This window comes from Neoarthrinium moseri, assembly GCF_022829205.1.
Source record: "Neoarthrinium moseri strain CBS 164.80 chromosome Unknown scaffold49_Wmoseri_CBS_16480, whole genome shotgun sequence".
NCBI lineage: Eukaryota > Fungi > Ascomycota > Sordariomycetes > Amphisphaeriales > Apiosporaceae > Neoarthrinium > Neoarthrinium moseri.
Genome location: NW_026055163.1, coordinates 161,353 through 174,862, shown reverse-complemented (window position 1 = coordinate 174,862; position 13,510 = coordinate 161,353). Strand labels below are relative to the sequence as shown.

General features: G+C 50.7%; 4 protein-coding genes across 4 annotated transcripts; 2 read left to right on the top strand and 2 right to left on the bottom strand.

Annotated features, from left to right (window-relative positions):
- Positions 1 to 601: 601 nt before the first annotated feature.
- JN550_010066 (uncharacterized protein) lies at positions 602 to 2,799 on the top strand (the record flags this gene model as incomplete). Its single annotated transcript, XM_049308279.1, has 2 exons — positions 602 to 1,273; positions 1,345 to 2,799. The coding sequence occupies 2 exons, from the start codon at positions 602 to 604 to the stop codon at positions 2,797 to 2,799; spliced, it is 2,127 nt and encodes a 708-aa protein (XP_049167994.1).
- Positions 2,800 to 3,817: 1,018 nt separating this feature from the next.
- Positions 3,818 to 5,863, bottom strand: JN550_010065 (uncharacterized protein; the record flags this gene model as incomplete). The annotated part of the gene is made up of 6 exons (XM_049308278.1): positions 3,818 to 4,050; positions 4,111 to 4,296; positions 4,365 to 4,386; positions 4,444 to 4,563; positions 4,632 to 4,934; positions 4,988 to 5,863. The coding sequence occupies 6 exons, from the start codon at positions 5,861 to 5,863 to the stop codon at positions 3,818 to 3,820; spliced, it is 1,740 nt and encodes a 579-aa protein (XP_049167993.1).
- Positions 5,864 to 6,332: 469 nt separating this feature from the next.
- Positions 6,333 to 7,722, top strand: JN550_010064 (uncharacterized protein; the record flags this gene model as incomplete). Its single annotated transcript, XM_049308277.1, has 3 exons — positions 6,333 to 6,719; positions 6,772 to 7,279; positions 7,343 to 7,722. The coding sequence occupies 3 exons, from the start codon at positions 6,333 to 6,335 to the stop codon at positions 7,720 to 7,722; spliced, it is 1,275 nt and encodes a 424-aa protein (XP_049167992.1).
- Positions 7,723 to 8,062: 340 nt separating this feature from the next.
- On the bottom strand, positions 8,063 to 8,587 carry JN550_010063 (uncharacterized protein; the record flags this gene model as incomplete). Its single annotated transcript, XM_049308276.1, has 3 exons — positions 8,063 to 8,144; positions 8,197 to 8,464; positions 8,524 to 8,587. The coding sequence occupies 3 exons, from the start codon at positions 8,585 to 8,587 to the stop codon at positions 8,063 to 8,065; spliced, it is 414 nt and encodes a 137-aa protein (XP_049167991.1).
- Between the last annotated feature and the right edge of the window lie 4,923 nt (positions 8,588 to 13,510).

Sequence of the window (13,510 nt, the reverse complement as noted above, 5' to 3'; positions counted from 1 at the left end):
CCAAGTTCCAATTAACCTCTTGCTCCAAGCCCAGTACTTGCCGAAGCCCCAGGAATGTTCGACGTAGAGCGGAGTGAGTGAGATATCCTTCCAAGATTCCAGCTGCGTTCCCAACGTTACCTTTCGTCGACTCTCTGCCACCCATCTCCAGGCCACCGGTTCTGCCAGCAACGAACACCCAAGGTCGAAACCCACGAGCTATCTCACAGTCCCTGACGACGAACCGACCGACACCCCACCAACACGAGGAAATCTCGCCTCTCCGAGCGGCCAGCTTGCAAGAGTTTTGGTTTCACACGATATGGCTCACAGATAACTTTTTTTTCTCCATCCGAGGGACTAGCCTAGTAGTCACGACTTATAACTCTTCGTAACAATCACAACCTGCGAGAGCGTGGTGAATCGATCCAGTCAACAGCCGGACGCATGGCTCAACAGCTTCGGAGACCTTCACTTCACACTTCGTTACGCACAATCCTCGCCGTTGTCTCTTAACCTCACCACAACAATCCCCTTTGCGAGGCCCATTCCCTTTTTCCAACGGACCTGGCAACCCTACTTCTCCTTGCTCGACCTTCTTACTCTAACCCTCGCCATCCTCATGTCTACTGCCGTCTCCACCGTCGTCCAGCCGACTTTATTTCCGCATCTTCCCTCCCCCGCGGATTCGAGAACATCTCACTGGTCACGAAGAGCCGCACCTCTCTCGGGAAGGGTGCAGCAGACTTGTTTGGCCAACGGAGCTGCCCTGAAAAAGGGTGGTCTTCGAACGCCGCCGGCCGAAGACAACATGAGTACCGCCTACCACTCCCATAATCCTGTTCTTTCGTCGACGTACAACAGCCATGTTGCCATGGCCCGGCAGCCGGGCGCCCTGGCCCAGACGAACCGAGCAGGACCAGTCCTTTGTGAGGCGGCGGTGAATCCAGTAGCCAGAAGCCAACCGCAGCTCCAACAACAGCAACAACATCAACATCAACACCAACCACATGCCCAAGGACAACAATACCAGAACCAACCTCAGTATCAACCGCAACCGTTGCCGCAACTGCACCATGCCTCGAATCTGGCCCCGGTCAGCTCGCACCCTCACTCCGGAGCGTCACGGCACTCGACGCGGCCCTCCACTCCCTCCTCCACCACCACATCCCACTCGCAGGCTCACTTCGAGGGTACCGTGTCGAGAAAAGATTCCAGCATGGTTATGCACAGTCTCAAGTTGCCCAGCTGCATATCCCCCAATGGCGGGAACCTTGACGAATTCGCAGCTCTGGTATGCAGCCTCCATTCCAACATTACCCACTGCAAAGTGACGTGCAAAATTAACTGACACTTTGTACCTAGATGACGTGCTTTTTCTGGTTCGAGGAAATGAAGACGATACAAGCCGCCGAGAAGATCAAGGACCGCCCCGCGAATGAGCCGATACCGCCGCTATCCTCGTACACCAGACCGGGCAATGACTACAAGAAGTGGGTAAACAGCATTCTCACCACCACGCAAGTGACGCAAAACGTCATACTCCTGGCCTTGCTCTTCGTGTACAAGCTCAAGAGTACGAACCCGAAGGTGAACGGAAGCCCGGGCAGTGAATACCGCCTCCTCACGGTTGCATTGATGTTGGGAAACAAGTTCTTGGACGACAATACGTACACGAATAAGACATGGGCCGAGGTGTCGGGCATCGCTGTCAAGGAGATACATGTGATGGAGGTCGAGTTCCTGAGCAATATGCGCTATGGGTTGCTGGTGTCCAAAGACGAATGGGCCTCTTGGCTGAACAAGTTAGCATGCTTCCACGAGTACTGCGAGAAGGCCGACCTCGCCGAGAAAGCCGCGGAGATGGCAGCGCGACAGAGGGCCCAAGCAATGCCCTTGAATGTATCGTCGCCGGTCGGCCGTGGCTACAGCCCCCCGCTGCCCTCTCCCACAAGCATCCTGCCTTCGAGCATGCAGGCTGCCCCGCCGTCCTTGACGACCTATTCCCAGAATTCTGCTGTATACAACCCGAATCAGAACTGGCGTCCTCCGTTCCAGCCAACACCGGCCTTGTCACCGTTGTCGGTTAAGCCCAGCCTTGGTTTTCCTGTGAGCGGGCGCAAGAGGAGCCTGGACACCCCGGAACGAACAGAGCCTACCCCCAAGCGAATGACCCGACAGGCTGCCTCAGTCCAGCCACCGGTCACCCAGCACCTTCCAGGAATCACTGAACCTGTGCGGCTGCCAGTACCACAGCTCAGTCTTGACACGAGCCAGGCCGCCGGAACGCCCGTAGGCTACCCAGGCCCCAACACCTTCGCCCAGGCACCCGTTTCGCTTCCCCCTCTGGGACAAGGGATGCGAGCAATGGCCACGGTGTACCCACACACGACGTGGGCCGCCCAGGGTCCTGTCATTGCAACATGCGGGCCTCAGACACCCTCATATGCGGCCCCATCCAACTTCGGCACGCCTACTAAGCGTCATAGTCCTGGCACGTTAGCAGTGTATGCCTCGTCACCTCTGACGGAGCCTTTTGCGTCGCACACGCCCATATCGAACTCGCCCTCGGTGTATCTGCAACAGCGAAACAGCCCTTACAAGCCGGTCCGGCCTGTAAACACTCTCAACTATCCTCCTCCCTCCATTCCTCTTTCCGAGTACCACTTGGGTTCGGCTCAGATGCATTATCAACCACTGGGCCGCCGCAATGTGCGAACGGGAATCGTCCCTGAGTTTCAGTCAACTTTTGGCAGCGGCCGTCCGACGCCCATGCCGGCCACGCAAGCCCCGCCTCACCACCAGCACTACCACGCATAATTATATCGGGCCCTCAGCGCTCTACATTCACACCAAGCCTCAGGTTCTCTCGTGGTCTTGCACAGCGATTTGTTTTCTTATCTTGATTTTATCTTGCATGGCCTCCGGCGTATGAGGGAGGGCATCAACACGTCACCCGGTGGCGTTTCGAGGTTTCAACATTGCATCGTGGATTTTTATTTTAGCATTCTTTAGGCGTTCAGGCAGAGTCTTACCGCAGACGTATAGGGCATGGTATAGCACCATAACGGAGTTGCCGGTATTATTTTGCGCTCGCCATTTACATGGGAAAACGGGTTGCCATCTTTTATGGCCAAGGGGAGACAGCCTTCGACAAGAGGGAAGGCTGACAGTGTACGATAGGTGGCTCCCCGTAGCCGCAACACATCATTTTCTATCGGTCGTCTCATCGGGACAATGAGATGAGCGAAAAATGGCCAGATGGCCAAAAAGTCCGGTAGCTAGATGGTATGTCAGCGATGACAATTGAGCGATTTCAGCACAGTCTTGTCTTGCAATATTCTTCTGCGTGACCGAATCTCTTGAGAATGACGTAAACTCAGGAATCCCTTGAGAACCCTGGGTCTTGGCATTGAAGCCTGATTAGATTAGGATAACCGATAAGAAACTGGTGATAAGATAAGACCACAGTCATCGGATTAGCATTTCACCGAATGGCCAATCAGAGAACACTATGCTTCCTCTCCAACATGACCTGCTGGGCCCATGTACCATGTGAAGCACCCCCCCTGTCAGGCAACATGCTCAGATTAAAGACGTACCATAGTATTCTTCCCAGTGCTGTCACTCACAAGTTGTATGTGAAAGATTCGTGGTCATACGACGAGATTGTCACCGAAGATAGACCATGGGCCGACCAGTGCATTCCAAGCTTGGACAAGAAGTCATGAGCCGTGGCGCATGATTCAGGGTCCTCAATCATCATCATCATCATCATCATCATCATCATGGCCAAACGTTTGCCGACAGACATAATCACACCTTTGTATTGAGATTGCTATATCTGGGTGAACGGGTCATCGAAATACCAAACTGGATCAGCATCTGGGTCGCATTCGACCTGACTGAAACCGTTCCCCATGAACTGGAATCGGTTGCCTGTTCTATACTCAATCTCGTAATCCTCCCAGCGCACGTTTCGGAGCATCTCGAACCAGTGCAGACGGGAACCGGGATAGATTGCCGTCACTGGCCCATGGATATTCCCGTTCTTAAACCAGGATCGACATGCTTTTGCAAAGAATTAGGATGGATAAGTGGAAGGACGGACGTCCAAGGGGGGCGACGTACGAGCTGACCAAGCCAATCGCTTCATTAACTCATGCGTGTGGTTATAAAAGTCTTTGATAGCGCCAGCCTTAGGCTCGAACGACTTGATGTTCTCCGTCTGCATTTTGTCCACCACCTGAAACATATAGCGAGTATACCATTCCAGAATGGGCAGAATGCTGCCGTGGCTTGCTGGGCTGCTTGGCCCTAGGAGTACTGATGTCATTAGATCAGAGCGCGCTTCGCAAGCCTGGGAATGCATGGAAAGTACTCACGAAAAAGGTTTGGGAAGTTCTCCTGGGGTCAAGTTAGACAACACATGCTGGGCAGGTCATAACGGTTGAGCTAACTTACGGCGGCGATCCCTAGATAGCCCCTGGGGAAGTCGCCAAATTGTCCTTTGATATCGGCGCCTTTCCTGCCAGTGACCTTGAAATGGGGTGTGAACGAGGTATCGAAGCCAGTGGCACAGACCTTGAGAATGCCACTTTAGTTCACAGAGACGACCACATTTACTCTGGCTTTGTGAATGAATAACTCACCACGACATCTACCTCATGCTCGATCCCAGACTCATCAACGACGCCAGTCTCAGTCAGCCTTACCACACTCTCATGCACAACCTCGACGTTATCTTTAGTCAGACTCTCCAAGTAGCCGGAGCCGGGTGTCATTCTTCGGCAACCGAGGGCAAATTTTGGAACCATCCTCTTTGTGAGTTTCTCGTCGTTGATCTTTTCTGCCATGATACTGGCAATGAGCTGGCGAGAGCTGTTCTGATCCTCCGAATTGAGATGCATCAAATTGAACCGCTTGTTCAGCTCGCCCTCGACATCGCGACAATACTGTACTGGTTTTCAGAAAGTGCAAGCGTCACAATCCTCTGAACAAAACTCACCTTGATGTAGGAGCCAGGATCCTCATTGAATGATTTCTTCTGTTCTTCCGTATATGTGAAATTCGTGCCGCCGGGCCCAGCATGCTTTGCGCCAAACCCCGTAGTAACCCAGACCGGCGAGCGGAGAAACGCAGTTAGTTTCTTCACCATGGGCTGAAGCGATGGCACGATCTGGACAGAGGAGCTGCCTCCTCCTATGACGGCCACTCGGACATTTTCGTCAAACTTGAAATTCTGATCCCATTGTGCCGAATGCATCAACTTGCCCTTGAAGACGTCCGATCCCGGAATGTCTGGATATTTCCAAGAGTTCAGAACCCCCGAAGCCGAGACCAAAATATCACAATCATCTTCCGCAGGCTTGCCCTTCGGCCCCAAAAGCTTGAGACGCCATTTCCCGCCAGCTTCATCCCATGTAGCACTCTGAACTCTAGTATTTAGTTGGACGTATTTCTCCAGATCATACTTGACGGCAACATCCTTGAAATACTGCCATATTTCCTCCGAAGACGAGTAGTACGCGGACCAATTCGGATTACGTGCCCACGTATATTGATACGAATGAGACGGTATGTCACAGGTGCATCCGGGATAACGGTTCTCCAACCACGTGCCACCGACATCGGAGTTTTTGTCGTAGATCTGGAGCTCGATGTTCTCCAGTGCCCTCTCGGCCTTATAGGCCAGCTGGAGGCCGGCAGCTCCAGCACCAACACACACCACACGCAGGCGCCGCCTCGTGAACAGCGGCTGCTCTGCAATGCGGTACCCGTCAAAGTCTTGATTGTACCACTTGTTGTCGTGGTGTGCCTCGGACGGGGCGATGTACCCTGGATCCGGGGCTCCAGAAATCTGCATGATACGTGCCGGCGCCATGGTGTAAATATGAGTCAAGAGGTGAACAGAACAGCAGGTTTTTGGAAAAACCAGAAAGGTTTCGTTATGTGACCATTTCATGAAAGATAGTTGCCCCAATGCAGTCTTACGTCCGCGACATCTCCTGGGTGACCACGATGGTGTCCGAGGTCCGCCTCCCCCCCTGCGGGGTATGGGGCAATCGATTCCCCCTTTTGGCTTGACCAACAGCATTGCAATTGGCTAATTTCTAGCCGTGGCTGATGGATGCTATGACGCCGCACGAAATGATTTGGGATGGGTATTATATATGTGCTCATTGTGGGGTATTGTGCCAGATCTATGGGACTAGCAGCAGGCATCTGGGATACCAATTCAACCTGAACTGGAACGATTCGAAATTGCTATTCTCATTGTTCTTAGATACGAACTTGATACGCCAACATCTAGACAAAGATTGACTCCCTCAGCTGCGCTCTTGTTTTACGCAATGGAAACATTGAGACCAGTTTTCAAAGGACCACCTGGAGCCATCTTGGCCGGAGTGCCCACCCGGGGCCTTAATCTGCCGCCGCCACTCGTTTCTTACGGCCTAAGCTATGATGAAGCATGTGCTAAACACACAAAAGAAACCTTCAAAGCGTCCAGGGTATATATTATTGCTTCAAAGTCTCTTTCGAGAGATACCAATAAGGTTGGAATATTAGTTGAAGCTCTAGGGAAGGACAGGGTGGTGGGAATATGGAAAGGTGTTACGCCTCACACTCTGTGGTCCGAGATAATTTCTATCGCTGCAAAGTGTCGCCAGGCAGAGGCAGACTGCGTCGTTACCTTGGGTGCTGGAAGCGTCACAGACCTTGCTAAGCTGGTAGTCTTCGTGAGTTACATCGGTGTTTTCTAATTACATGATGAATCTGACTCCAATGAAGTGTTTGGCAAACGACATACACGATGCCAACCAACTTGCACGGTACTCTGTGGAGAGCCAGGAAGTCCCAACCGATGTAAAGCCGCCAACAGTACCTCTTGTCACGATTCCCACCAGCTTGTCTGGCGGCGAGTACTTCAGCCTAGCAGGTGGTACAGACGATGCTACGCACCACAAGAAAGCCTTCTTGCACTCGGGGATGGGTGCCAAGCTAGTGATACTTGATCCCGAATTATGTTTACTGACTCCAGAATATCATTGGTTGAGTACTGGTTTCAGAAGCGTAGACCACTGCGTGGAGGCGCTATGTCACATCGACAGTACGGCCATGTCTGATGAAAAGGCTGAAAAGGGCATCAAACTTCTGGTTCCAAGTCTACTGAAATGCAAGACGGACCCAAATGATATCGAAGCGAGGCATCGATGCCAAATGGCTGTGATTCTGGCAATGGACAACATCAGAGCGGGAATTCCCATGGGCGGCAGCCACGCTATTGGCCATCAGCTGGGTAAGGCATTCCAACGTGCCGATTGATGAGCATTGACCGGTCAATGTCTGACATTTCTCGCAGGACCGCTTGGGGTCCCACATGGCATCACCAGTTGCATCATGTGCCCCGCTGTGATGAAATTCAACATTAAACACGGCTCCTCCTCATCTGAAATCGCGGCGCGACAAGAAAAAATTCGGAACATACTATGGAGTGAGCCGGAGGTGGCGACTAAGCTCAAGGCAGCAGGACTTTCGACTGCGGCCGATCTTGGTGATCTTCTGGACGCAGTTATTCGCGCCTTGGGCTTACCACGGACACTGAAGGAGTTGGATATACCACGAGAGGTATTACCGCGGTTATCGAAAAGAGCACTTCACGACTTTTGGGCACCAACTAACCCGGTACCGCTGGTTAGGGCCGAGCAGGTTCGGGAAATTTTAGATGCTATAGCAGAATAACACTGTCAAGAAAACGTTTCAAAGGGCAGCATTGATAACTGCTGTATGCAGACCAGGCTGGAAGATTGGGTTGATGGAATTCGCTGCTTAGCCACTGTCCAAAGTATGTATTTCGATCTAGGCATGAGTCTTCCTGAGAAAATTGGTACTTTTAGCCATACATTTGTTGCTAATATGTTGTTTCATGGAACACCACCTGCAAACAGCGAAGTTCCTTGAGACTTATTCTGTTATTTAGATTTTTTTGTGTTTAGTCCTATTTATCTCCATGCCAATTGACGAGTATGCCTAAGCAACCAACACAGGCTCGCATGTCCCCAAGTGGTTGACGGATGCATGTCTAACAGTTGGCCACCACATTTTGACCAGCCGTTACCGCGTCGTCCAGGGCAGTCTGAGTAGTCGCAACAGCCGGGTCGGCCCTGTAAGGCTATTAGCTCATACGACTCGGCAGCATGTCAGCTTAAAACCTACGAGTCACCTCCTGCCAGAGCTGTCGCCGTAGCGTTCAGGCCAGCCTCGACAGTATTACGTCCGTCTGCTGACGGGGCTTGACCAGTAAGCAACGATGCAGCAACCTGGGTAACACCCTGCTGTGCCTGCTTGACTCCAGCCGCAGCAGCCTGTTGAACGGTGGGATCTTGAATATCGGCCACCGACTTCTTAGTATCGCTAAGCGCTTTGATGATTTGGAGTCGCGCCGCGTTGCAGGCCAGAGAGGACTGTCGGGGCTGGATGCTTACTGTCGACGAATGTTAGAAGTTGCCGTACGGTATGTTAAGTTCCACGCGCGTTACTGACCTGCTCCAGTCAACGCAGCGCTGGCGGCGAGGAGGGTGGCAATGACCAGCTGAGGAGAATACATGATTATGGCTCTGGTGTAATGAGGACTAAGCTCAATTGATTAGTGTGGATTGAGTCGGGTGACGCTAGGTCGTGAAGTTAATAAATAAGCTTAAAGTCTAGATGCCAACCAGGGCAGAGAATAGTATTAGATGAAGAAATAAGACGGCAGATTGGACAGTTCTGGAATGCTGAGATGATACTGTCAAGATCAGTCGATAATCAGGCGCAGGCAGACCTTCTTATAGATTGAGTTCCTCCTCACTTTCCCTTGGATGCCATCTGTGTTTTGCGAGGCTGTGAAATCCAAATGCTGTTTCGAAGATCGAATGAACAGGGGGTTGAAATAGCCCCTGTCGAGATCTCCAGGATTGTGCGGGGATCTTCCGCGTAGTGCTGCTACCCTGGGTCGCATCATAAGGGAGCAAACGACCGAGAACCAAAACGGACAGGGGATTGACACAAAATGAGACACCTCCAGTGGGCTTCTTCAACGTATGATCTGCAAAGCCGAGACCGCACCGCTACCACTAGCCACGATATGCTTCTATAAAACCTTCTATTAACCATATTGATCTCCCTCATACGGTTATCGCCTAACGCATGATTATGCTTAGTCCCTGGTCCCCAGATCCCACAGCCGTGTGTTTGGCTTCACCCCACACTGATTACAGCCAGCCAGCAAGTTTGGAAGTAGTTACAATACAGTAATAAATGCGAACCGGTCATGCACGCACTTCTTGGTTCTTGCTAATCAACTATGCAAATCACTAGAAAGTGCACGAAAAGAAGGTTCTTGGCAACATCAGCCTCACAGGAAGTTCCTGGCCCAAGTGACTATTTCTTAAAGGCTTCCAAGCAAAGGATAGAAATTGAGCCGGCTGTTTCAAGTAACATGTCTTTTCAAGCAACAGGTGGTTCTTCAACCAAAAAACCAAAAAAAACCAAAAAGGGGCGAATAAGGAGCTAAATCATGACCAATTACTAACGCAACGAGGCACATCCACCGAACAAAATTGACACGCGGCATACTGGCGAGGTCTAGGCGACTGCTTAGTAATGACCGCAGGTGTGAACCCAGAGATCTACGCAGGTGACAGTCCGGTACCCCAGCGTACCAAGCTTTTCTTTTGGGGCACAACACACGATGGTTGCATGGGTCTGGACTGGCCACGGTTGTGCTGTAATCGATGTCATGCGAATCGTACCGTCTTACCTTTCGGGTGCTTCTGACTAGAGTTCATAAAAACTGCGATATACAATGCAATATATTATTCTCGTCGCATAGACTCTCGTAAGATGATTAGCGGGGCGCATGAACTACGAAATGTATGTTTTCCATCGTCTGCTCAATGGCGATAAGATTGCAGGGTGTTAGCAACTTTAACGTTACTTCAGGAGGGAAGCGTGCCTCTCACTCACGTTCATCTTGGCGACTCTTTAGGTCCAAATACACGTTATGACGTGGTTCATAAACTTGGACATGGAGTCAACCCTACAGTATGGCTTTTTATCGACCTATTATTGTATTTCTGGGCTGCTGTCAAGATCCTCACTGCGGACAAGTCATCCCATGACTGCGCCTAGATGAAAGCAGCGCGGCGACTATCGAAGTTCTCTTCAGATGTGTTGCGACCGAATTGTATTGTCTTAGCCTACGACAAGTTCTGGATCGACGGTCCCAATGGGCTGCATCTATGTATTGTATCTGAGGTAGTGGGCTTAGCAGGATAAATTCCTCCTTTCGGAACAGGGTGACGTACTCCGGAGACATTTAAAAGGTGTCGCACCAGATAACTAGAGGCATCTCTTTTCATACACAAGCGATTTGTCATGGTTGTGAGTGGAGCACTTACAAAGGTTATTAAAAGTCTTCAGGCAGGATGATACTGACTCTCGTAAGATATACGATATAACAACATTAGGGGCCAATTGGACTTTACTAGAGTCTCGCGTCGTGAAGTATTGCTATATCTAGGTGAACCAGATGTATGGAATGTATCAACTGGCTCAGGGACACCATCATAAGGCGAATCTCCACCAGAGTATCATGTCTATCATTATTCGATGCATGAGCTGGGAGCTCACTTTGGAGTTTCGCCAGTAGCTACAATTGATTTTGGGCTTTCATATGACGCAAGGAACGCAACTTAATCCTACCCATGGTACCGCCCAAATGCATCTCCTGAGCTATTGCCTTGCTTGGGACACAGCGGGAAAGCAACTGATTTTTGGGCTCTTGCATGTACAAGATGCGTGATAACAGTTCGCACTTTGTTTTATGACACAGATACGGATCTTAAATGATACAAAAGATAGAACAGTGGTTGGGGCCTTTTGCGGAGAGATTTGTCCCACACATTGCTCAATTTCTCAGGCACATTCCTTGTTTAGAGAAGCTGCGCTCTGTTACGATCGAACACCGCGCTTCGGTAACTCACAGTGGCCATGTATACAAGGGAAGGAGTATTTATGACTCACTCAAACATACAGCTCCCAAGGATACGTAAGTGTGAAGAGACGGATGAAGGAAATCTCCAGTTGGAACAGAGGTTTGCAGAGCCTGTTAGGCGATTGGCAGCAGTTCTTAATTACTGGGAAGAGGTAAGAGCCTGGTACAACGACTTCGATTCCGCTACCTCAGATAAAGGCCATACCGGATCAAACTTTCCGAAGACAATTCAATTTCTCAAGAAGAATCCAGGGAGGCTCATTACTACGACATATCGCAAGTCTGAGAGGCAAGACATGCTACTGCTCGACAGGATTGCTGACCAGACAAACAGCCAACTATCTGTCATGTCAACCTGAGGGTATCATGAAAAGAGTTCCGGCGCCAAACTGCCTGCGGAGCCACGCTCGCCAGGAATTCCTAAACAAATCATTGAAAGACCCCCCTAAGAGGTTTTCCTTAGGGGGAATGGGGTTTGGCCAGACGCTCGTAAGACCACGCTCGGAGACCTTGCGTCTGTTGGGCAGAAGACGATGATGGTAAATGGTCTTGCGACCATGATAGATGCACCGCTATAGTCCACTGAAGAAGTCGACCTGATAGATCCACAATATTCCACTTGGCCAGGGAAGAGGTACTAATCCTCTCAGAAATACTCTGGAAGATGTTCAAGATCGAGAAAGAGCAGCGCATAAGTACAGAGGGCGTACTGGATCTTGAATGGTTCAGACGAGTGAGAGAACAGCACGAAATCGACAACAACCTCAGGTCTCATGATAAACCCCGTTTTCGTATTCCATACTGAGAAGTTGATTGGAGTGAATTTGGCGTGTACTTGGCGTAGCTGCAGAGCAGCAACGCAAAAATTTCAACTCCGGTCATCACCAAAGACAAGCTGTCGTTAAATGTACCGGTTTGTCACGCTCTAAGCATATATCGCTGTGTTCCTATAGCTGGCAGTCATGACTTAGAAAACGGAAGTGATTAAGAGGGATGTCATATTCGAGTGCACGGCGGGAGTAAAGCTCGCACTTTGGGATTATAGACCCTGGGCGACTGCCAACATATGGGGTGATATCATCAACCTCTAAACCGTGCAGCAGACGGCGGGGTGTTGTATCAACTATTTCAGCGGCATAACCGTATCCTGCACGTGGAAGGGTTTCCACGAGGTTTACAGAGGACCTCGGCATTACGCATTCTGCCTTAGACCTTCCGCATCTAAAAGCTTCAGAAGAGACAGGTCGATAGGTATCCGGAAAATGAGGCTTCCGTGACAGTCACACTTGCATAAAGGGCTAGAACAACCCAGACGGCTAGTACGCATTTAGTCGTGGCCTTCAGAATTAAAGTTGCTCAGAACTTAAGATACCCTTCCCCTGCTACCCGGCTGTCTGTTTCTGGCTCGTCCGTACTAAACCAGGTGTCCTTTTTGAGCCCAACAAACTCCTATAATCCGTAATCCAGTGGCAGTCATGCGGAATTAGTGTAGACTAGCCACTATCTGAACTAAGCATGAGTTCATGTATTGCAATGGGAGTTTGGATGCAACTATATAGTGTGTTCGATATTTGGTGAAGTTCACTCTTCGATGCTCGCGTCAGGGCTTCGCGTGCCCGGGGTATAATGTGAGGTTTCTGTATAGTTCAATTCATTAGTTACGGAGACCGCTTGACACCCAGTCCAGTGTCTTCATACCTGTCCGATGAAGTTGCCGAGATGTGGCTTATGCCTTAGCGATGGCCGCGCCTTCTGCAGCAGCAGCTCCTTCGCGAGCCTCCGCTCCCTCGAATGTTAGAGCACCATCACCCACTACCCTGTTATGGAGTAAGAATTGTTTCGTCTTAAGTATGACTTCGATGGTACTTACAAAGCCGGAGAGTAAGCGCCCAGGTTGATGTTCAAGGGTGCGGCAGTCGCGAAGGTAGCAAGAGCCGCAATGGCGACGGCAATGACATTTCTGGAAAACATCTTGGCGGTTTTTTTTTTCAGGTGACGGTTCGAGGATTATGGTAGTGGTAGTTTCGTATTATTGAGCAATGAGTGGAAACAGATGGCCAGATCTGGAGATGCTGAAGAGAAATGGTGCACCTGTGCACGTTGAAGCCAAAATAAAAGAGGGGATTAGACGAAGGCGGGTCCTACTGGAGCAGAAGGTAAAGAGGAAAAGGAAACAAACAAGCGTCTGATGCAAGAAGCTCTCACCTCTTTATTGACGGCGAGGCCTAGACACCAGATGTCTAGAGGAGGTCTGGGCTGCCATGTCGCCTGTTTCGGCTTCTGTGGTCTCGGGCCTGGCCAAGTCCTTGGCGGCGCTTCAAGGGTGGGCCAAGACGTGGGATCGGCTGGCAAATGTGAGAGGCTGTCTCCACTTAATGTCGTGGGACCCTGGTTGCGCACTGGCGTCTTGTTCCTCCTTGGCCCTGAGCTCTTGAGGAAAAGAATAGCACTGTAGCGGCGGGCGGAATGTTACACCTGATGCCGCGTTCGTGC